This window comes from Poromitra crassiceps (genome assembly GCF_964638095.1).
Source record: "Poromitra crassiceps genome assembly, chromosome: 16".
NCBI lineage: Eukaryota > Metazoa > Chordata > Actinopteri > Beryciformes > Melamphaidae > Poromitra > Poromitra crassiceps.
In genome coordinates, this window is record NC_139645.1 from 5,834,845 (window position 1) to 5,859,561 (window position 24,717).

A 24,717-nucleotide genomic window follows, 5' to 3' on the forward strand; every position below is an offset into this window, starting at 1 on the left:
TGTGCACTGATGCTGGGTGGCTTCTTCTTCTTGTGCAGGTGCAGCAGTGACTTGGTGATGCGGTCGTGGAGCGTCAGGTTGCTGAGGTACTTCAGTGACTTCACGTCCAGTAAGTGCTGCAGGCGAGGACAGAGTCAAGTCAAGTGTATATTGATATCGTCCTGATTCACAGTTTCAAAGGGCTTAGCAGAAAATAGCCTTAGCTAGATCGAACAAAACACAATCAATAAACAGAAACTGAACAATTCATATAAAACAAGCATGGAGGGAGAGAGGAGAGAGAGAGAGAAAGGGACCTAACCTAGTCTACCAGCAGCCCTCAGCCTGTCTGGACCATAACAACTTACCAAACAAGCAACACAACCAGGCAAACAATCTAGCTCAGTGCTTCACAAACTTATCACGTCAAGGTCAAGGACCACTCAATTGAATACAGTGAAAATAAATTATTCCCCCTTTTGTTTGGGACCCCCTGGAACCCACTGACGGCCCCTGGGCTTCCCCGGTCCCCAACTTGAGAACCACTGAGCTAATCTACAGCCTAACCTACTGCTATCCCTCAGCCTTGACCCTGACTGGCCATAGTCAGCTGGTAACCCTAGCAATACCGTTATTAGCTGGTAACGCTAGCAACACCACTATTAGCTACATGAAATCAGATGACATGCCTTACCTTTGGAAGAGACGGCTTCGATTTGAAGTTTTTGTTCCTCCTGTTTAAAGGACAGAAGTTGTTCTCAGTCAGACAGAGATCAGAGTTGGAAAGAGAAGAGCGCAGAGCAACAGCAAAAACAGATTCCACTGCTAATAAAGTGTGTTGGGCCTCAGGTGGAAACCAAAAGGTAACCCGTGCGGTTATAAAGTATGAGGTCAGTGAAGCTTTTGCCCTGTAGTTCTCCAGACATCTCTCCCAAGTGGGTCGTGTCCCCGTCAGTAATATGAAGGTTTATTGATCCCTGCAGGGACATTCTCATCTGCACAGGGAGGGAGGTCAGAGGTCAGGCTCAGCTACAGCACAGCAGCCCCGGAGCTGGCAGGTCAGGCTCAGCTACAGCACAGCAGCCCTGGAGCTGGCAGGAATCTTCACTGACTGTTAAATGACAGTTCAGCAGGGCAGATGGTTTGATGACACTGGGCTTGAACCTGAGCTGAAGACCAGCGGCGCCAGAATGACTTATGAGGAAGTGGGGCTTTGGAGGACGCAAAAACTCGGGGCAACTTCTTTTTGATCTCAGCCTAGCCTACCGTTTTTGTACAACTCAAATATGGTGTCATCAGGGTAGGCTACTCTCTAGAATTCTGAGATTAAAGTCAGAATTCGAAGTTACTGTCAGAATTTTGAGGAAAAAAGTCAGAATTTTGAGATTAAAGTCAGAATTCTCAGGTTAAATTCAGAGTTCTGGAAAAAGAAGCATACTATGTGACAACACTGACGATGTCACTGATGATATTATCGATGATCTACCGGAATTTGAATGTCTCATTGCCCCTACATTTTTGTGACGCCAAAATAGGGTCACAAGCCAAAACAGGTTGGGGAACCCCTGCTCTTAGTGAGTGTTGAGGAGTAGTGTGGGACGTTCATGTGTCTGAGGAGGTTCTGTGGTTACTGACATGAGGATGCCGTGGGCTCGCTCCAGGAGCTTGCTGCTGGTGGAGTTGACGAAGATGCCGTCTTCCTCCGTGTGGGAGCCGATGGGGGACAGGCGGCTCTGTCGACCCACACGGCCGTTCCAGCCCAGGCCCGGAGAATCCCTGAGGAGACAATTTCTCTCTTTCTTTTATACTGAATATATAGTGAAGGGAGACAACACATACAAAAGAGGATGATAATTGTTCATGTAAATTAACGTCTCAGCCGTTTATGTCACAATGTGGCAGATAACAGATGGTTATCTGCAACAGTATGTTAAAAAATTTAATCAATAAATAATTGATTTAAAAAAAAAGTGATCTGCAACAGATCCTGAATGTAGACTCGTCACATCCGCTCGGAGAAACGTATCCTGCTTTCCATGTAAAGTGACCAAATCGTTTCCGACTCAATGGTCCACTTGAACATCTCAAAAATGTTGTCCACATCCGAGCGTAAAAAGGACGGCGGCCAATATTATATTATATTACGGTATATTATATTATATATTTTATTACATGTGGGCTGGTTAAGATGTGACTTTGACTGCAGTGTTGATTTTGCGAAAGATTACACTTCCTGATATCGAGCTGCATATATATATATATATATAATTAGGGAAATCAATATTTCGCGCACATTCAGTGTAGATTGTATAAAACATATCAAACAAACTTAGGAGAAATTATTTTGTTTGTGAACAGGAGAATACATAGGGATGTTCTGAGGAGGGAATGAGTGTGGAGTTATTCCTCACAAACCTCACAGGGCTAAAACCTCAGGCCTCAAGGTTAACCCCCTAACCACCTGACCTCAAATAAACACTGTATTTTCTTTTTCTTTTTCATAAACAGCGGTCAGGTGGGGTGGCCAGGTGGTGAGGTCACGGCGAGAACCTTTTGCCAATCTAAACTATTTGAGCCCTGAGGAGAAGTGAGAGAAGATGATAACAGAGAAGAAGAGGAGAGGAAGGGAGAGGAGGAGAGAAGAGAGGAGAGCAGGAAGGCTACAGGAAAGAAGCGAAAAAAACAACTGAGGTACAGACGATCATCCAGTATATATATACTGTAGGTGCAGCAGCAGCAATCAATCATGGATTGAGCTTGCTGGGTCATAGAGCCTTGAGGTTTGTTTTCCACTCTGGTGATTTACAGGAAGCTCTCTTGCTGTGTGACATGTGTGGGAACCCAATATGTTTCTAAGTCATTTCTATAAGCAAAAATGAGGTGGGAGGCAAGTGTAAGAGGAGAGGTTTGACCACTAATGAGAGTCAATATACAACAGCAGGTGAGAAAGTAGCACTTTTTGATTCTCTTTGTAGGGCGAGCAGCACGGGTTTGACTGTTTCCACTGTCAAAAACACCAAAAAACCTTGGTTCTAGATTCCTATGTGGCCTTTGAAATGTTGGCACCTCTAAAACTCCACCAGAGACAACCTAGTAGTCCAACAGGGCAGAGATCTTGGAATCGGTTACAGTATGACTCAATTTAAGATCTCATCAATCTTGCGATATTTTCCCCTTTTGTGGTTAAATTAGAAAATACTGCGTTTTTAAATTTGGGATGCATCTTCTGTCTGTTTAGTGTAGTTAGAAGACCCAAAGCATTTTGGACAGGGTCCTGAGAAGTCAAGCCAAGGTGTGGCTGGTTCATCTTAACAGTCTTTCCACTTGTGTTCCCCTCTTGGGAGGCCAAGGAAGAAACCCTGAGGAAGCTCCTATAACACAGCCAGCACTCTGGTCCAACATCCATATTGCAGTTCAGGGCATAACCCCACCGCCCCAGTAGGGGAGCAGACGTTCCTATGATTTAAACTGCCGGGCCATGGCTGCATCGCATGATGCTTATAAATTACAACAGGTTCCCATAAAGCTATAGGAAGAAAGGCCATAGTGGCTACATAATATGCTTTCCTTTGTGTGACGGATCACAAGATTCATAGTGTGTTCTTATATAATAATCCTCAGACTCGTGATTAAGGCTTTATTTGATTGATGCAACCAAAAATACATATTTTCTATACCATTATATGATGGAATGTAATAAACAATAAATAAGCACAAACCTGTTCACATCTGGCCTAGCATAATAATGAGAATTTCTCCCCAGTGGAATATCTATCTCTGTAAATGGTGACAGTACAATATGCCTTTGTGGTGACTGTTTATCTCCGCGGTCTCCCTGAGAGTCCCATAAAGCAGTGCACTGTCCGGCCGACGAGCGCCCCGGCGCGCGGCGCGATTTATCGCTCCCCGGACGCTCCTCGCACACGTGCATAACTCTGACTTTACATCACGCAGGAAACAGCTGCGTGCGGCTTCAGTGCTCCCTTAGTGTGCTGGGGTGGAGTGGATGTGTGTGTGTGTACAGTATGTGAGAGAGAGAGAGAGAGAGAGAGAGGGAAGGAGGGCAGAGGTTGCAAATCATATTAAGGGGGGACTTTTAACAGCCAGGGACTGCGCGCTCCTGTGCAACAAAAGCGGTGTAGTGCGCTCCGCCCTGCTTCAGGGTCTGCTAATCTCACGCTCCGCAGCTAATTAGGGGAGGTGGCGGAGCGGGGGCCCCCCCGGCGGGCGAGGGGAACGCTGGGGGTCACGAGGGGAACGCTGGGGGTCACTGCACAGTCATCACTCGTTCTTTTGAAAGGCGTGTTGCTTCCGACTCAGTGCCCAGTGCCCAATATCTCTGCTGTTTTCTAACTGGACATTTTCAGATAAGACTGATTGCATTCAGTTTTTTTATTTTTTATTTATAAGGCTTGGTAGAGCATCTCAAAGGAAGATATTACTGGTGATGTCGACAGGTTGCACACCTATCTTTATTGCATGTGGGGAGGTGTGACCACCAAAACACTATTTTAATTTGCCTTTTTATATATATATATATATTTTTTTTTGCATTTCCACCTTCTTAGATGGCTCAATGTAGAAAGAGACACAGGTTCGATTGAGAGATGACATGCGACAAATGTCATGGGCTGGATTCGAACCCACGTCACGATAACATGCCTCAGATCAGTGGGTTGGTTCTCAAACTTTTTCACGTCAAGGACCCCCAAACTGTCACAAATTACATCACACACCCCAACTTGATACGAGTATCCCATCAGATTTTTGCTTTTAGATGTTTTTGTTGTTGTTGCACAAAGTGTATGAAACGCATGACCAAAATAGTCATACATTCTGTTATTGTGTTATTTTATGGATGGAATCAAAGGGGACATCAATGATTCCCCTTTTTGCTGGGGACCCCCTGGAACCCTAACCCCGGACCCCACTTTGAGAACCACTGCCTCAGATCACTGAGACCCCGGGACGCCACCACTTTCAGTTAATGTGACCCAATACGTATGCTCACCTGAAATTGACTGAACAGAATAAATTACATTGTTCTGAACTGGTATAATAATCTTTGTAGGAAAAAAACCCATCAGAAACAGAAGCTGACATGCTGTGCTTTTGTCTCAAAAATAACCAATTTCACTTCTGCCAATAGCTACAGTATGCTCTTCACTCTCATATCTGAGGTACTTTATAAATGCAGATCCAGACCAACCCCTAGGGAAAATCTGGGTGTGCATTCGTAACGCATCTCAGAATATGACTCATTCATTTCTTCACACATTTCCAATGTTTTATTATACGGCCACATGAACTTGGCGCTCCGCAGACTCTTACCGCGGGGACTTCTCATTGACGGTGTTGCTCCCCTGGAGGTCTGAGAGTGGAGTACGCGGACTCTTTCTGGTCACACCTGATCGCCAACAGACAGGATTACAGCATGTGAGGGAACACTAACACACACTCACACAGACACAGACACAGACACACACAGACACACACAGACACACACACAGACACACACAGACACACACAGACACACACACACAGACCCCTACCAAACCATCCCAAGCAGAGACAAAACACACTTCCGACACCATGTGACACTCTGGTGTTATTGCAATGAGTGTTATATGCCTTTTATGGGAAAATGAATCTAGGTGATTTCACATTAAAATAAGATCTGAGAGGTTAATAGTGAGTTCGTCTTGTTAGTGTCGTGAAGATTATGGAAGATGGTTTAGTCTGGACTGTTGGTGTGCTTGAAAATTTGCTCAGTCACAGTCAGTTATTTGAAATGCCAATATTCAAAACACATTTTTTCCCCATAATTGTGAAACAATGTGAACTGCATTTGTGAGAGGTTTTTCTTTCTTTCCTCAGGCCATACTGAACGGATCGTCAATTTAGAGAAGTACAATTTGAGTGAGTTGGAGTCCAAATAAGAGCCGAAATGGATTTAATCCAGATAGCCGTGTACCAAAAACGATGATGGCTGGTGTTTTGGCAGTTAGTGAACTCAGTGTTCGTCTGATAAGCCGGGAAGTGCCAGAGGAAGTGATATAATCCACACACACCAGGCATTCCATTTTATCCTCAGTGATGAGGAACAGAGGGATCTAGACTCAGCCAATCGATCACAGTGATGAGGAACAGAGGGATCTAGACTCAGCCAATCGATCACAGTGATGAGGAACAGAGGGATCTAGAGTGTGTTAGGCTTCCAAGTGATCAACCAAGTGATCTGGCTGAGGACTTGGATCAGCGACAGTGTAGTCTATACTCTACTGTTTTCAGTTTCATCACTTTTATCAGATGCTGTAGGGTGGTAAAAAAATAAATAAATTATAAAACGAAAAGAAAACATTTGAGTGTAGTGAGTGAAATGTTCGCTGAGGAAAAGTGACCTTCGGAAGGAGTGTCGCAGGAATGAGTCCTAAAACCAGGAAGTTAGCATCGCCTGGTTCCTTTGTCTTGAAGTCAATGAGTTTTTAGTATGTCGATTTTCGTTAGATGCCAGAAATACGGTCTGTGGGTAACAAAGGTTTATGAAACTGCAAACTTTGTGTTCAGCAATATCATCTTCACAAAAGGAACACATTTTTTTTTAAACATTTTTAAAGCGTTTTCTGGCGATCGCGATTTTTGCCGATCGCATTTACACTTCATAAATCGCAAGTGGTCCTCATTTGTGAAGATGATGCACATACAAAAATCCCATTGACTTCCAGATGAGGGAACCCGGCGCGATGCTAACTTCCGGGTTAGCCTACAAAAAATGACGTCATCTCTGCGATACTCTTATCGTGTGAAATGCTAAACATACAGGCCTAACTGTGTATGTTCTTCACCGCATCATGTCAACCTGTTACTGTGAGACTGTGAACAAAGTTAGTGACGAGGATATAAAGAGCTGTAATCCCAACTATGTCATTCTCTTCCCCTCAAGTGTGCTGCTATCCCCCCATCACCAGCCTATTGAGATTAGTCACCACAGAAGTGGTGGGTGGGTTGTTGTGTCTGAACTACACCCGCTGCACAAGAGACAAGACCAGACGTGAAAGCAGAGCTGTGTCATATTATGGACCAGTCAAAGCCGTGATGATGGGACGACCTGGCAGTGTTACTGTGCCCGCCTTCCCCCAGACCAAAGTAGGGTTAAACAGAGAGACCAAACAGCTGACCCGTGCGTGAGCAGCGTCGTGCAATTTGCGGGGGCTAAGTCCCGTCAAGGAGGACGGCAGAGTTAGTGACAGGATGGCAGAAGCGTGCTAGTGTGGACAACATGCGGGACAGATTGCGGGACACGTACATGCAGGTGCATAAGAGAGGGGGACGAGGACGAGGGAGACAAGAGGGAGTGGAGACCAACAAGCATCTAGTCTAATGATAGAAAATAAGATTTAATAAGATAATAATAATAAGATTTAATAAGATAATTTGTGACAAATCCCCCAAAAACGGAGAAAACTAAAACTGGAGAAATTATGTCTCAGTATTTCTGGACGTCGTATCCGTTTGATCTATCTCGATCAGGAAAAGACCACACTAGGGACACTGGCTAGGGTCCACACTAGGGACAATGGCTAGGGTCCACACTAGGGACACTGTCTAGGGTCCACACTAGGGACACTGTCTAGGCTAGTGCAACTTGATGATGTTGGTCTGCCCCTCCCTCCCGTCCCCCCCCTCACGCCCCATGGCGTAAAAGTGGGAGGAGTCATAGTGGTATTTGCAGCCTTACTGTACTTCTCCTCTTTGCACTTCTGGAGGATCTCTAAGCTTCTCTGATGCACTGGGTGCTGCAGAAAGCTAAAACTATCCACACTTTTCAAAGCTGCACAGGGGGCAGCGTCATCATGCCCTTGGAGAAGCAGAACAAAAAGGAAGAAACAGAAGAAGAAGAAGAAGAAGAAGAAGAGAGAAAGAAGAAAATAAATAAAACAAGGAAAGAGAAGGGGGGGAAAGAGAGAGAAACGACAGATTAGACAGCAGAAGAAGAGATCAGGAGATGCAGTCATCTACGAGAGACAGATACCTGTGCAAGACTTTTGGAGGGAAGGTAGTTTACATTCAAAACTGCGGTTGGAGGCAGCAGTGGGATTTGAGTCTCCCCCATTGTAGTTCTGGGTGCAGGTATAATTTGGACTGGCAGCAGTGACAGAGTTCGCCCCCAGACATTTCCACAGTGTCACCACTAGGGGTTGTCTGCCATAGAGCGTACATTCTGAACTCTCTCTCCTCTTAGACAAGGGGAGGTTTCATTTTGTAGTGTTCAAATTAAACCTAGCCCATACACATTTTTGAGTAATCATAAAGATTTAGCTCATGGGCATTATGCATAAAAAAAAAAAAAAACTACTTTTACCACCATTTCTTCAGAAGTTGTAGCTGTCATAGCCTGTGTTGCATAGTTGATTGCTCTATTGCTGACAAAAATGTGATATTGTAAGTCGCTTTGGATAAAAGCATTGTCAATCTGTATGAGCCTCCTAGAGGGAAGGGAAGGGCTTCCTACAGGTTTCCTTGGGTGACACTAAGATCTTTAGATTTTGGTTGGGAAGAATAGGATTTCTAAGAGCTATGGAAGGATTAGCAAAAGATGGAATTTGGAAGCTTTCTAAAAAAAAAACACACAAGCATCTATTTTCACATCACCGCATATTTCTCGTGTGCAGTGCGGAAGTCTGAATCACACGATGGCGATCGAGCGACACTGACAGAGCACCTGGTGGCAGAATCCACTGCAAATCACATAGCTACAGCACTCAACGCTACGGGAAAGAAGGCATTCATTATAGAGCCAAAGCTGAGAGAGAGAGAGAGAGAGAGAGAGAGAGCAACAACTATTGTATGGCAGCACCACTAGATGGCAGCACCACGAGCACTACGCACATATATACTACAGTATGCTGATGATGAAACACACACAGTGGAGGAGGCGAAGGAATCCATAAAGAACGAACTGCATGGCAGGAATACATCCAAACTGAGAATCAGGATTTCCGTTTCATCCCATTTACTGGCTAAATTGTTGTTTTTGTTGTTGTTTTTGTGTGTGTTTTTCAAGTGGAGTTCTAGTGTATTTAAAGTGGCAGACCCACCTGTTGTCTACCGGCATTGAAGAGTCCCAAAACTCGGAAATTCGTTAGCATTCCGTCGTCTCGAAGTCACTGAGGTTTTTTGAATGGGGTTTTGATTAGATGCCTGAAATAAGGTCTATGGTAAGTTTATGATCGCATATACGCTTCAAAAATCAAAATGCTCCCCCCCTCCTGATAAAGGTCTTGTGACCGAAAGCTTGGCATGATTTGACCAAGTAAAGAAACTTCCATCGATCTGTGCAGAAACGTTTTTTATTCTGGAAGATCTATTGTAAGTATCATAAACTTTTGATAACAACAGACTTCATTTCAGGCATCTAACCAAATCCCATTCAAGAAAAAACAACAACACTGACTTTGAGATGAGGAAACCCAGTGCGATGTCAACAACCAGGTTGACCTGCAAAAATACGCAATCCTTTTGGCACTCTATAAACAATGTGCTTCCAAAAAATACTACAGAATGAGTTTAGCAAACCAAAATTGATAAAATGCCCATAAGTCACTCACCTGGATTGACAGGCTACTGATTTACCTCTACTCCTACTGTAGTGATTGCTTGTCAGTTGGACTCCTACAGTACGCGGTCAGTCACGATCCCTTCCTTCTTTATAGATTCCTTGATGGAGGTCTGACACAGGCCGAGATCTAACCGTCCCTTCCTTCTTTATAGATTCCTTGATGGAGGTCTGACACAGGCTGAGATCTAACCGGACTAGGGAAATCACACACTAACCTTTTCTAATGCACTTTGTCTGCATGTGTTTTTTGCACATGTGCACCAATGTAGGCTAACATTGCCAAATGTCGTACAAGTGAAAAACTGCATACAATATAAGGCAGAGGGACAGATGAAACATCTATGCGTGCCTCTATACAACAAAAAAGGATCACAGACATTTCTTGACCATATATTTTTTCTAAGTCTTTCCAACTAAATTATACAGCTGCAAGGATCTCAAACAAGGTGTCTCCCCTCCTCTCTACACTACAGTATCTCCTGCATCTGGTTCCTCAGGTGCTCTGTCCTATCGCTGCCCTGCACCGTGTCTGTGTGTGCAGCTCGTGTTAGGGCCGAGCACACTTACCAGTCTTCTTCTGCGTGTGTCTCTTCCCAGCCTGCCTGAAGGCCACCAGGGCTCTGAAGTAGGCTCGGAGCACCGCCCAGCGGAAGGTGGCCGCGGGGTCGATGCCGATCAGCCCGCAGATGAAGGCGTTCTTGCTGCTCTTCAGGAGAGCCACGATGTCCGGACGCATGTGGTCCGTGTTCTTCTCCCGGAAGTCCTGTGTGTGTGTGTGTGTGTGTGTGTGTGTGTGTGTGTGTGTGTGTGTGTGTGTGTGTGTGTGTGTGTGTGTGTGACGTGTGAGAGCGTGTGTGTGTGTGTGTGTGTGTGTGTGTGAGAGTGAGTGAGTGAGAAAGAGAGAGAGAGAGAGAGAGAGAGAGAGACAAAGATCAACAGACAAATTGAAATGAATGCATTTCTTCCCATTCACCTTGCGGTAGAGCTGCAACGATTACTGTAGTTGATCGACAAGAAATCCAATTGCCAACAATTTTTTTTTAATCAATTAATCGTTTCAACTAATTTTAAGGGGGGGGGGGGGGGGGAATCTCTTGTTGGTGCTTAAATGTGATTATTTTCTGGTTTCTTTAGTCTTCCCTGACAGCAAACTGATGATCTTTGGACAAAAGACGACATTTGAGGATGTCATCTTGGGCTTTGTGGAAAAAGTGATCATGTTTCATCATTTTGTGACATTTTGTAGACAAAACGACTAATCGATTACTCGAGAAAATAAATAACAATAATTGATCATTGATAATGAAAATAATCGTTAGTTGCAGGCAGCCCTACTTTTCAGTCTTGAAAATACTGCAGGTTGGGTTAGCTGATGCATATCAAGCTGCAGAATAAACTCTTGACTGTTCAGCCTCTAAACTAGTCTGTCTCTACAAACCTCAGTTGGAATCTATTATGACTAATATAACAAATTATGGACAATCTGGGACACCATTATGTAAAACATGGAGGAAATAACTACAGTGCTATTATGAAGATCAAGTGGTTACCCAACAGAGCAACATTTGGCTTTATGCTTTCGAATGGAGGGAATGAGGGACTTGCCATAAATATGTCACTAAAACAACAACTCAAATTATCAAGAAGAATGGACTCTGAACTGCACTCCAATAGCAATCATTTAGGTTCGTTCTTGTTTGTTTTCACAGTGCAGATTTGTCTGATTTATGCCTGTTATAACTATTAATGTAATAAATTACCATCATATGTGACTGTAATAAAGGCTACCTAAGATTAATATAATATTGTTTTCTGTGTTAGTATAATAATTGTTACATTATGGTGTTAACAGGAAGGTTTCAAAAAAGAATCTTTTATCTTTTATTGAATTACTATTTTTAAATTAAATTAAATTATCAAAGACCTCTTCCATACAAAGTCAGCCCTTTTTCAGATGTAGCGCCATCATTAATTAATAACCATAATGTGAAAGGGTGACAGTTTCATATTGAATTTGGACTATTATTAGATCATATTAAAACTTTGAAACCTGGAGGTTTCAGCCCCCTTGGCTCCAGGGTTCATGTAATAGTATTGTGTGTTAATGACAAAGTCTAACAGGTGTGCGGTTGGATAATAAGGATATCGTTAAGATTACGTTAATGCTTTATTACGTTAATGGGAAGTTATATGTTAACAGTTCTAACAATGCTACTGTGTTTGCCACCGTTTCTTCAACCCTGAGATGAAAAGTCAGTGCACAAGATGCATCTTAAGATGCATTCCGATGCGTTGGAATGTTCCTGGTTGACTGCATGTGGTAGAATATGAGAAGGCTGTTGGTTCATAGTAGTAACTGGGAATAAATGCCCAGACCTGCACAATAGATGCCAGATCTTGATCTGGTTGCGTAAGAGGACTGTGGTCGCGGTCCGTGCCAAAGAAAGTGATTAAAAATGCCTCTCTATTGTGCGAATGTGTGAGAGGTCACACCCCATTTACTAGCTCTGCGTGATGGACGAGTCGCAGCATGGCTACTGTAGTTCATATGAGTTCACTGTGTGTAGTTCATATGACTCTACATGCGTGTGTGTTATGTGTTGGAGTTTAAACTTCAAAAAGTTTTAATAACCTGTACAACTATGCCCATCAACAAGTTACTTACAAGGTTTTTGGCAACCGACAATGTAATAAAAATGTAATAAAACCTGTTAATGTAGTACATTTTAAACACATACCGTAATTATATTAACTGGTCATTATTACATCATACAGTATTACGCTATGCAAAAAATGTCATAACTCCAGTTTTGGAGCCTTTCATGTTTTAACTTCAAAGGATTACTGGTGAGTTCCTGAAAAGTTGAAATTTGAGAGATGCAACGTTTTTACCCACCCAGTGACGATTTTCAAACCCATTTATTTTCTTATACGAGGAATCAGCGTGACGTCACAACCACAACAAATCACCGCAAAACACGCGGAAACCGCGGCAGTTAACTAGTACAGTATGAGTTGTGCCAAACAAACGTTAATATCTCAAAAAGTATACATCACATCGCTTATATTTTGACATTCTGAGTGAGAGCAGCAGTAGCTCAAGAGTTTGATGTATAATATATGCACGTCGTGTTAAAGTTGTGTGAACTGTCGTAGTTTTTAAAATGTACACAGCACAGCTGGGGCTAGAGTGAGCACTCAAAGCTAGCTCCATAGGATCCCATTGCCGTTTCCACCCGGAAAAGCGGTTTGTTTACCAAAATGCTGCTCAGCTGATGCCTTGTATACAGTTATTGTTGTTGTTGTTGTCATTTTAACATTTTGACACATTATTACATTATCAGTTGCTACAATGAGTGAGTAATGCTCTTCCTCCCACAAGAAATCTCACACATTAAACTCAAAATGGAGCTTTCCTTTCTGTCCAGTTACAAACACTTTTCCTTCCTTTCTGCCCAGTTACAAAGACTTTTGGAGGGAAGATGAGGACAGTTACAAAGACTTTTCCTTCCTTTCTGTCCAGTTACAAAGAGTTTTCCTTCCTTTCTGTCCAGTTACAAAGACTTTTCCTTCCTTTCTGTCCAGTTACAAAGACTTTTCCTTCCTTTCTGTCCAGTTACAAAGAGTTTTCCTTCCTTTCTGCCCAGTTACAAAGACTTTTCCTTCCTTTCTGTCCAGTTACAAAGACTTTTCCTTTCTTTCTGTCCAGTTACAAAGACTTTTCCTTTCTTTCTGTCCAGTTAAAAAGACTTTTCCTTCCTTTCTGCCCAGTTACAAAGACTTTTGGAGGGAAGATTAGGACAGTTACAAAGACTTTTCCTTCCTTTCTGTCCAGTTACAAAGACTTTTCCTTCCTTTATGTTCAGTTGCAAAGACTTTTCCTTCCTTTCTGTCCAGTCTCAAAGACTTTTCCTTCCTTTCTGCCCAGTTACAAAGACTTTTGGAGGGAAGATGAGGACAGTTACAAAGACTTTTCCTTCCTTTCTGTCCAGTTACAAAGACTTTTACTTCCTTTCTGTCCAGTTACAAAGAGTTTTCCTTCCTTTCTGTCCAGTTACAAAGACTTTTCCTTCCTTTCTGTCCAGTCACAAAGACTTTTCCTTCCTTTCTGTCCAGTTACAAAGACTTTTCCTTCCTTTATGCCCAGTTACAAAGACTTTTGGAGGGAAGATGAGGACAGTTACAAAGACTTTTCCTTCCTTTCTGTCCAGTTACAAAGACTTTTCCTTCCTTTCTGTCCAGTGACAAAGACTTTTCCTTCCTTTCTGTCCAGTTACAAAGACTTTTCCTTCCTTTCTGTCCAGTTACAAAGACTTTTCCTTCCTTTCTGCCCAGTTACAAAGACTTTTGGAGAGAAGATGAGGACAGTTACAAAGACTTTTCCTTCCTTTCTGTCCAGTTACAAAGACTTTTCCTTCATTTCTGTCCAGTTACAAAGACTTTTCCTTCCTTTTTGTCCAGGTACAAAGACTTTTCCTTCCTTTCTGCCCAGTTGCAAAGACTTTTGGAGGGAAGATGAGGACAGTTACAAAGACTTTTCCTTCCTTTCTGTCCAGTTACAAAGACTTTTAGTTCCTTTCTGTCCAGTTACAAAAACCTTTCCTTCCTTTCTGTCCAGTTACAAAGACTTTTCCTTCCTTTCTGTCCAGTTACAAAGACTTTTACTTCCTTTCTGTCCAGTTACAAATACTTTTACTTCCTTTCTGTCCAGTTACAAAGACTTTTACTTCCTTTCTGTCCAGTTACAAAGACTTTTCCTTCCTTTCTGCCCAGATACAAAGACTTTTGGAGGGAAGATGAGGACAGTTACAAAGACTTTTCCTTCCTTTATCTCCAGTTACAAAAACTTTTCCTTCCTTTTTGTCCAGTTACAAAGACTTTTCCTTCCTTTCTGTCCAGTTAAAGACTTTTCATTCCTTTCTGTCCAGTTACAAAGACTTTTCCTTCCTTTCTGTCCAGTTAAAGACTTTTCCTTCCTTTCTGTCCAGTTAAAGACTTTTCCTTCCTTTCTGTCCAGTTAAATACTTTTCCTTCCTTTCTGTCCAGTTACAAAGGCTTTTCCTTCCTTTCTGTCCAGTTACAAAGACTTTTGGAGGGAAGATGAGGACAGTTACAAAGACTTTTCCTTCCTTTCTGTCCAGTTACAAAGAGTTTTCCTTCCTTTCTGTCCAGTTACAAAGACTTTTGGAGGGAAGATGAGGACAGTTACAAAGACTTTTCCTTCCTTTCTGTCCAGTTACAAAGACTTTTCCTTCCTTTATGTTTAGTCGCAAAGACTTTTCCTTCCTTTCTGTCCAGTCTCAAAGACTTTTCCTTCCTTTCTGCCCAGTTACAAAGACTTTTGGAGGGAAGATGAGGACAGTTACAAAGACTTTTCCTTCCTTTCTGTCCAGTTACAAAGACTTTTACTTCATTTCTGTCCAGTTACAAAGAGTTTTCCTTCCTTTCTGTCCAGTTACAAAGACTTTTCCTTCCTTTCTGTCCAGTCACAAAGACTTTTCCTTCCTTTCTGTCCAGTTACAAAGACTTTTCCTTCCTTTATGCCCAGTTACAAATACTTTTGGAGGGAAGATGAGGACAGTTACAAAGACTTTTCCTTCCTTTCTGTCCAGTTACAAAGACTTTTCCTCCCTTTATGTCCGGTTGCAAAAACCTTTCCTTCCTTTCTGTCCAGTTACAAAGACTTTTCCTTCCTTTCTGTCCAGTTACAAAGACTTTTCCTTCCTTTCTGTCCAGTTACAAAGACTTTTACTTCCTTTCTGTCCAGTTACAAAGAGTTTTCCTTCCTTTCTGTCCAGTGACAAAGACTTTTCCTTCCTTTCTGTCCAGTTACAAAGACTTTTCCTTTCTTTATGTCCAGTGACAAAGACTTTTCCTTCCTTTCTGTCCAGTTACAAAGACTTTTACTTCCTTTATGTCCAGTTACAAAGAGTTTTCCTTCCTTTCTGTCCAGTTACAAAGAGTTTTCCTTCCTTTCTGTCCAGTTACAAAGACTTTTCCTTCCTTTCTGTCCAGTTACAAAGACTTTTCCTTCCTTTCTGCCCAGTTACAAAGACTTTTGGAGGGAAGATGAGGACAGTTACAAAGACTTTTCCTTCCTTTCTGTCCAGTTACAAAGACTTTTACTTCCTTTATGTCCAGTTACAAAGACTTTTCCTTCCTTTTTGTCCAGGTACAAAGACTTTTCCTTCCTTTCTGCCCAGTTGCAAAGACTTTTGGAGGGAAGATGAGGACAGTTACAAAGACTTTTCCTTCCTTTCTGTCCAGTTACAAAGACTTTTACTTCCTTTCTGTCCAGTTACAAAAACTTTTCCTTCCTTTCTGTCCAGTTACAAAGACTTTTCCTTCTTTTCTGTCCAGTTACAAAGACTTTTACTTCCTTTCTGTCCAGTTACAAAGACTTTTACTTCCTTTCTGTCCAGTTACAAATACTTTTACTTCCTTTCTGTCCAGTTACAAAGACTTTTCCTTCCTTTCTGCCCAGATACAAAGACTTTTGGAGGGAAGATGAGGACAGTTACAAAGACTTTTCCTTCCTTTATCTCCAGTTACAAAAACTTTTCCTTCCTTTTTGTCCAGTTACAAAGACTTTTCCTTCCTTTCTGTCCAGTTAAAGACTTTTCCTTCCTTTCTGTCCAGTTAAAGACTTTTCCTTCCTTTCTGTCCAGTTACAAAGGCTTTTCCTTCCTTTCTGTCCAGTTACAAAGACTTTTCCTTCCTTTCTGCCCAGATACAAAGACTTTTGGAGGGAAGATGAGGACAGTTACAAAGACTTTTCCTTCCTTTATCTCCAGTTACAAAAACTTTTCCTTCCTTTTTGTCCAGTTACAAAGACTTTTCCTTCCTTTCTGTCCAGTTAAAGACTTTTCATTCCTTTCTGTCCAGTTACAAAGACTTTTCCTTCCTTTCTGTCCAGTTAAAGACTTTTCCTTCCTTTCTGTCCAGTTAAAGACTTTTCCTTCCTTTCTGTCCAGTTAAATACTTTTCCTTCCTTTCTGTCCAGTTACAAAGGCTTTTCCTTCCTTTCTGTCCAGTTACAAAGACTTTTGGAGGGAAGATGAGGACAGTTACAAAGACTTTTCCTTCCTTTCTGTCCAGTTACAAAGAGTTTTCCTTCCTTTCTGTCCAGTTACAAAGACTTTTGGAGGGAAGATGAGGACAGTTACAAAGACTTTTCCTTCCTTTCTGTCCAGTTACAAAGACTTTTCCTTCCTTTATGTTTAGTCGCAAAGACTTTTCCTTCCTTTCTGTCCAGTCTCAAAGACTTTTCCTTCCTTTCTGCCCAGTTACAAAGACTTTTGGAGGGAAGATGAGGACAGTTACAAAGACTTTTCCTTCCTTTCTGTCCAGTTACAAAGACTTTTACTTCATTTCTGTCCAGTTACAAAGAGTTTTCCTTCCTTTCTGTCCAGCTACAAAGACTTTTCCTTCCTTTCTGTCCAGTCACAAAGACTTTTCCTTCCTTTCTGTCCAGTTACAAAGACTTTTCCTTCCTTTATGCCCAGTTACAAATACTTTTGGAGGGAAGATGAGGACAGTTACAAAGACTTTTCCTTCCTTTCTGTCCAGTTACAAAGACTTTTCCTCCCTTTATGTCCGGTTGCAAAAACCTTTCCTTCCTTTCTGTCCAGTTACAAAGACTTTTCCTTCCTTTCTGTCCAATTACAAAGACTTTTCCTTCCTTTCTGTCCAGTTACAAAGACTTTTACTTCCTTTCTGTCCAGTTACAAAGAGTTTTCCTTCCTTTCTGTCCAGTGACAAAGACTTTTCCTTCCTTTCTGTCCAGTTACAAAGACTTTTCCTTTCTTTATGTCCAGTGACAAAGACTTTTCCTTCCTTTCTGTCCAGTTACAAAGACTTTTACTTCCTTTATGTCCAGTTACAAAGAGTTTTCCTTCCTTTCTGTCCAGTTACAAAGAGTTTTCCTTCCTTTCTGTCCAGTTACAAAGACTTTTCCTTCCTTTCTGTCCAGTTACAAAGACTTTTCCTTCCTTTCTGCCCAGTTACAAAGACTTTTGGAGGGAAGATGAGGACAGTTACAAAGACTTTTCCTTCCTTTCTGTCCAGTTACAAAGACTTTTACTTCCTTTATGTCCAGTTACAAAGACTTTTCCTTCCTTTTTGTCCAGGTACAAAGACTTTTCCTTCCTTTCTGCCCAGTTGCAAAGACTTTTGGAGGGAAGATGAGGACAGTTACAAAGACTTTTCCTTCCTTTCTGTCCAGTTACAAAGACTTTTACTTCCTTTCTGTCCAGTTACAAAAACTTTTCCTTCCTTTCTGTCCAGTTACAAAGACTTTTCCTTCTTTTCTGTCCAGTTACAAAGACTTTTACTTCCTTTCTGTCCAGTTACAAAGACTTTTACTTCCTTTCTGTCCAGTTACAAATACTTTTACTTCCTTTCTGTCCAGTTACAAAGACTTTTCCTTCCTTTCTGCCCAGATACAAAGACTTTTGGAGGGAAGATGAGGACAGTTACAAAGACTTTTCCTTCCTTTATCTCCAGTTACAAAAACTTTTCCTTCCTTTTTGTCCAGTTACAAAGACTTTTCCTTCCTTTCTGTCCAGTTAAAGACTTTTCCTTCCTTTCTGTCCAGTTAAAGACTTTTCCTTCCTTTCTGTCCAGTTACAAAGGCTTTTCCTTCCTTTCTGTCCAGTTACAAAGACTTTTCCTTCCTTTCTGCCCAGATACAAAGACTTTTGGAGGGAAGATGAGGACAGTTACAAAGACTTTTCCTTCCTTTATCTCCAGTTACAAAAACTTTTCCTTCCTTTTTGTCCAGTTACAAAGACTTTTCCTTCCTTTCTGTCCAGTTAAAGACTTTTCATTCCTTTCTGTCCAGTTACAAAGACTTTTCCTTCCTTTCTGTCCAGTTAAAGACTTTTCCTTCCTTTCTGTCCAGTTAAAGACTTTTCCTTCCTTTCTGTCCAGTTAAATACTTTTCCTTCCTTTCTGTCCAGTTACAAAGGCTTTTCCTTCCTTTCTGTCCAGTTACAAAGACTTTTGGAGGGAAGATGAGGACAGTTACAAAGACTTTTCCTTCCTTTCTGTCCAGTTACAAAGAGTTTTCCTTCCTTTCTGTCCAGTTACAAAGACTTTTGGAGGGAAGATGAGGACAGTTACAAAGACTTTTCCTTCCTTTCTGTCCAGTTACAAAGACTTTTCCTTCCTTTATGTTTAGTCGCAAAGACTTTTCCTTCCTTTCTGTCCAGTCTCAAAGACTTTTCCTTCCTTTCTGCCCAGTTACAAAGACTTTTGGAGGGAAGATGAGGACAGTTACAAAGACTTTTCCTTCCTTTCTGTCCAGTTACAAAGACTTTTACTTCATTTCTGTCCAGTTACAAAGAGTTTTCCTTCCTTTCTGTCCAGCTACAAAGACTTTTCCTTCCTTTCTGTCCAGTCACAAAGACTTTTCCTTCCTTTCTGTCCAGTTACAAAGACTTTTCCTTCCTTTATGCCCAGTTACAAATACTTTTGGAGGGAAGATGAGGACAGTTACAAAGACTTTTCCTTCCTTTCTGTCCAGTTACAAAGACTTTTCCTCCCTTTATGTCCGGTTGCAAAAACCTTTCCTTCCTTTCTGTCCAGTTACAAAGACTTTTCCTTCCTTTCTGTCCAATTACAAAGACTTTTCCTTCCTTTCTGTCCAGTTACAAAGACTTTTACTTCCTTTCTGTCCAGTTACAAAGAGTTTTCCTTCCTTTCTGTCCAGTGACAAAGACTTTTCCTTCCTTTCTGTCCAGTTACAAAGACTTTTCCTTTCTTTATGTCCAGTGACAAAGACTTTTCCTTCCTTTCTGTCCAGTTACAAAGACTTTTACTTCCTTTATGTCCAGTTACAAAGAGTTTTCCTTCCTTTCTGTCCAGTTACAAAGAGTTTTCCTTCCTTTCTGTCCAGTTACAAAGACTTTTCCTTCCTTTCTGTCCAGTTACAAAGACTTTTCCTTCCTTTCTGCCCAGTTACAAAGACTTTTGGAGGGAAGATGAGGACAGTTACAAAGACTTTTCCTTCCTTTCTGTCCAGTTACAAAGACTTTTACTTCCTTTATGTCCAGTTACAAAGACTTTTCCTTCCTTTTTGTCCAGGTACAAAGACTTTTCCTTCCTTTCTGCCCAGTTGCAAAGACTTTTGGAGGGAAGATGAGGACAGTTACAAAGACTTTTCCTTCCTTTCTGTCCAGTTACAAAGACTTTTACTTCCTTTCTGTCCAGTTACAAAAACTTTTCCTTCCTTTCTGTCCAGTTACAAAGACTTTTCCTTCTTTTCTGTCCAGTTACAAAGACTTTTACTTCCTTTCTGTCCAGTTACAAAGACTTTTACTTCCTTTCTGTCCAGTTACAAATACTTTTACTTCCTTTCTGTCCAGTTACAAAGACTTTTCCTTCCTTTCTGCCCAGATACAAAGACTTTTGGAGGGAAGATGAGGACAGTTACAAAGACTTTTCCTTCCTTTATCTCCAGTTACAAAAACTTTTCCTTCCTTTTTGTCCAGTTACAAAGACTTTTCCTTCCTTTCTGTCCAGTTAAAGACTTTTCCTTCCTTTCTGTCCAGTTAAAGACTTTTCCTTCCTTTCTGTCCAGTTACAAAGGCTTTTCCTTCCTTTCTGTCCAGTTACAAAGACTTTTGGAGGGAAGATGAGGACAGTTACAAAGACTTTTCCTTCCTTTCTGTCCAGTTACAAAGAGTTTTCCTTCCTTTCTGTCCAGTTACAAAGACTTTTGGAGGGAAGATGAGGACAGTTACAAAGACTTTTGGAGGGAAGATGAGGACAGTTACAAAGACTTTTGGAGGGAAGATGAGGACAGCCACTGACCTTGATGCCGTACTTGACTTTACCAGCGTAGTGTCGGATGATGAAGGCGGCCTCCATGACGGCAGGGAACTCGATGTAGCTGTTGCCCTCATGCTGCCGCTTGAACTTATCCAGCAGAGTCTGGTTGGTGGCTTGGGGGAAGCTGAAACAAGGACAGGGGGACGTCAGGTCTGTGTCTTCCCCCGGACAAGCTGTACTGTACATCTAAAGGGTTTCCAACATCCGTTGTCAAAAGGAAAATACACTAATCGAGGAGGAACATGGCAGGCGTTCTGCGCAAGGAATATCACAATGTTGACATACTCTAGTCATGTCTAGTTTCGTTCTAAAACTCTGCCCTCCATAGAGAGACAGTACAGCATGGTCGGCAGGTTGGGCTATTCCAGAGTCAACAGCAATGAACCTTCTATCATGCCCCGCCCCCTTTTCCACCCAAATATACTTTGCCAATTCCCCCTACCAAGCTGTCCCGATCATTGCTCCACCCCCTCTGAGGATCTAAGGAGGGTGTAGACTCTCACACACTTCCTGCAATACATGTGAAATCACCTGACAGCGAGGAGTTTCATCAGCAGGATGTAGCACGTGCGGAGGATCACGCTATACCCCCCAGTTCCACTCCCTGCTGAACAGGTGCACCGACCGACCAGAGGAGGCGCTGGTGCAACGACCAGGACACATAACCTTAAACCAGCTTCCCACCCACAGACACACGGCCAATTGTGCCTGTATGGACGTATGGACGCCCGACCAGGGGCACGAACCCGCGACCCTCGTGTTGGGAATCATGTTTTATGGAGTTGGCACATTCTTTTTTGTTCAGTGGACGCTTGCCGTGATTAGCATCCTGACATCACCGCCATTGTGGATTTTTGGACCATATTAAAATAAGGCCTTCCACATCATCAGCCCAGTCTGTTAAATACAATCCAAGCCAAGATTATATAAAAGTCAAATTTACCACGACACCCTACCACTTAGTAATAAAGTCTCAAATGATATTCTAACGTGTGTTTTTTTGCCCAAATTTGGGCAATTAGATTTTTTTTAATGGACCTTGGTGTGGTAGGAGGGCCTTCAAACAACAACAAATATGACACATTTACTGTAACCTAACCTTTAAAGAACGTGTGGTGTCTTTGGTGGCTTGACATTGTAAGAAACACAGATGCATCAAAACCACTGTCTAATCAAATCACCACATTACTTAAAGACCCTGGAAACCCAAAAGAAATCATGCATTTTGAGTTCATCATACCACAGGATCCTATGGTAATAAGCCACCAACAAAATGTGAAGTGAGTGACAACGATGCCGAATCATCTGATCTATGAGCAGGTTTGACATTTTGACATTTTTTCTCCTCTCACGCCGCAGGTCTCAGAGAAGCCATGTAAGCTGATCCCAGTTCAGCTCCACCTGGAAGTCGGGGCTAATGCAGTAGCCTGATAAAGTCACTGTGCCTCTAGCCCTTTAAAAAGCCACAGCCAGGGCTTCAGCAGAACATCAACAGCGTACAGGAAGAGACGAGGGGAGGAATGAGACACCAGGGCTTTAGAGAAGAGGGGAAACTTGAGCTATGAAAAACACACACAGCCAAGGACTCGCTGGTCTCCAGCTCAAGTGGGAGGAATTTGAATCAGTGTCAAAATGGAGAAGGGGCGAATTTCTTCTTTTAAAACGATCAAATAGGAAATATATTTTGTAAAAAAATAATTTTTTTGACAATACAGTATTTCCCATCAAGTGGAAAGAAGACTGTCATACACTTAACCCCCCCTAGGGCTTTATACAGTATTTCAGATCAAAGATCAAAACAAAAACAAAAAGAGGACAGTTGGTGATTTACATCAGTGGTTCCCAGGCCGTGGACCGTTGCCACCGGTCCGCAAAGCATTTGCTTCCTGGCCGCGAGGAAACCATATGATTCGGCAGGGAGAAGAAGAAAGAGAGAGAGACAGAGACAGAGCGAGCGAGAGGCAGAGAGAGAGACAGAGATACAGAGAGAGAGAGACCTATAGCATGCATTCAGAGAGGGAGCGATAGCGTGCAAGTGAACAGGAGGAGCAAGGAGAGGATCATAAAACACTTGAGCTTTTTTCCACGCACAGATTAAAAAAGACCCCACGCTGTTGGATCGCTTTGCACGTCGGGTTCCAACGCACACACACCTCTTTAGTGTCGTGAAAAAGAAAAGACGACGAAAGTAGTGAGATCATCAAGTGTTGCGAATGCATTTCAATCTCGTGGCCATCCATCCACCATGATGCGTATGGATTTTTAAAAAACATCCCACAGATATGAGAGAGAAATAAACACAGGCTGTTTATGTGGTAATTACATTGAACTTGGCATATGGGAGCGTTGTTGCAGGGACAGAAGCCCAGGGCTCCCACACACACATATTGGTGAGTTGCAATGTTTAATTTTTTATTTTTTGCTTGCCGTTTTTTTTTGTTTTTACATTTGAAAGTTGGTCACATTCACTTCAATTCAGTTGGTCGCCATTCACTTCAATTGGGAGAATTCTGCAACAGTGTTTTGCTGTGAAACTATAGTAGATAATGACTGAATTAGAATTCTTTGGGTGAACTAATAGGGTAAACAAAAAATGCATTGAGGATTGATAAGAATATATTTGGTGATATGGGGTGGATCTACTCACTCTAAGCTGTTGTCTTAACCTGCTTGAGGTAGCACATGGGTGAGGTTTGGTTTGCCACACAGGGCGATAAAACAAGTTCCCAAAAGAGTCATTTCACAGTTTATCTGATGCTCTCTGAATTAGAACCCCACCCCTCTGCTACTCCGAGCACTTCAAAGCAAGCGCTCCCCATCATAACTCACCGCCCATGCGCCAGTCAGTTTGGACTGACGATAATACGGGCTGACAAGACTCACTTGCACTCCTCGTCCAGTAGGTGGAGCAGCGCCGTGGGCTTCTTGCTGATCAGGTTGATGCAGCCTGTGTTGTCGATGTAGTCGATGTTGTGCCAGCTGATGCCCTCTGCCCTGTATTCCTCCTGTGAGACGACAGAGAGGTCATAGGTCAACACTGCTGCTCACTTTCAATAACAATAAAACATTTAATAAAACATATTAAAATAACCTTGGTTGCATTTCTCTCGTGGCAACTGAGTCACAGCGACAGTCGATCTCACAAAACATCGTTAAAGAAGATTCCTATTGTATTTTCTACTTATTTAGGCACAGGCGAGAAATGTCTGATGGGTTTGACCAGAAGGGGGCGTACAGTTCATGTGCCACCAGTGCACCACAGGCTAAGGCAACAGACTTTACTTTACCAGTCGACTATCTGTGGGCACGCGTAGAAATATGACATCGATGTGTCACCAAACAGGGCTGATGCTGCCTTCAAGACACCTGGGACGTGGGTGTTTCCCAGTGGAAAAGTCCCACCCCCGACCTTCAAAGCATTCCAGTGCACAAAGGCTAAACGCAAGCAAGAAACATGGAGGACCGCTACAAACTTTCAACGAGGTTAACGAGGCTTAACAACAAGCTTAACACACCCTCCTTGCATTTTTTAACGAAAATGAGGACCAGCAACACACATAAGCTAACAGATTCATTATAAATTTTATTTTGGCCCTTCATACTTTGGACTACATACTCCATGGTTGTGGCTATTATTGTGTGACGTCACACGACTGATTCCCAGCCTCGTGGGAGTCGATTTTTTTCTCTCTCCCAGTTTTCATGTCGGAGCTCCCACTTTGAGCGGCATTCAAGTCCACTTTTTCCTAGTCAGAAAAGTCAGAAAACCCGAAGGTCCCAGTTGTCTGGAAGGCAGCAGCATGAGAACCCCTCCTACAGTATGTAGCGGGACAGGCTGTTTTAAATTCCACTAACTAAAGCGACAGTGTTGTTTTGCATGCACAGGCTGCACAGACACGTGTTTTACATAGTGCCCCGCGAGAGAGAGACAACATGCATCGTGTTGACTCTCGGCACTATAAAAGGCGTCTCGCGGCCCGTCTAGCCTCTCTGCGGTTTAATAAGAAGAAAAGCATTCAGAGCATTTAGCTGGCTTCTTCTCTCGACATGTTGTTTCCTTGTGTTCCTGGGAAAGAGAATTAGCCAATAAAGACCCTTAATCTGAGGGAGGTTTCATAAAAAAAAATCTATGGAATCTCCGTTTTTTTCCCAGTCCCTTTCCTTTCTGTCTTTTTAGTCCACAGTCAGAGAGCTGAACAAAACCAGGTTAATGCCTGTTGCTGCTTATGCCACTTTCTGTGCAGAGGACAACCCAGTTCATGAGCGCACAGCTGGAACAGGATCCT

General features: G+C 42.4%; 1 protein-coding gene across 1 annotated transcript in view; it reads right to left on the reverse strand.

The window, feature by feature from the left end:
* LOC310791352 (unconventional myosin-IXAa-like) overlaps window positions 1-24,717 on the reverse strand; it is a 158,988-nt gene that overhangs the window by 27,242 nt on the left and 107,029 nt on the right. The window contains 8 exon segments of the mRNA XM_083653039.1: window positions 1-116; window positions 674-713; window positions 1,615-1,755; window positions 5,311-5,386; window positions 7,718-7,837; window positions 10,166-10,361; window positions 20,414-20,555; window positions 23,315-23,436. The exon segment at window positions 1-116 is cut by the window's left edge and continues 7 nt beyond it. Of these exon segments, the coding sequence (XP_083509165.1) occupies window positions 1-116; window positions 674-713; window positions 1,615-1,755; window positions 5,311-5,386; window positions 7,718-7,837; window positions 10,166-10,361; window positions 20,414-20,555; window positions 23,315-23,436 (953 nt within the window).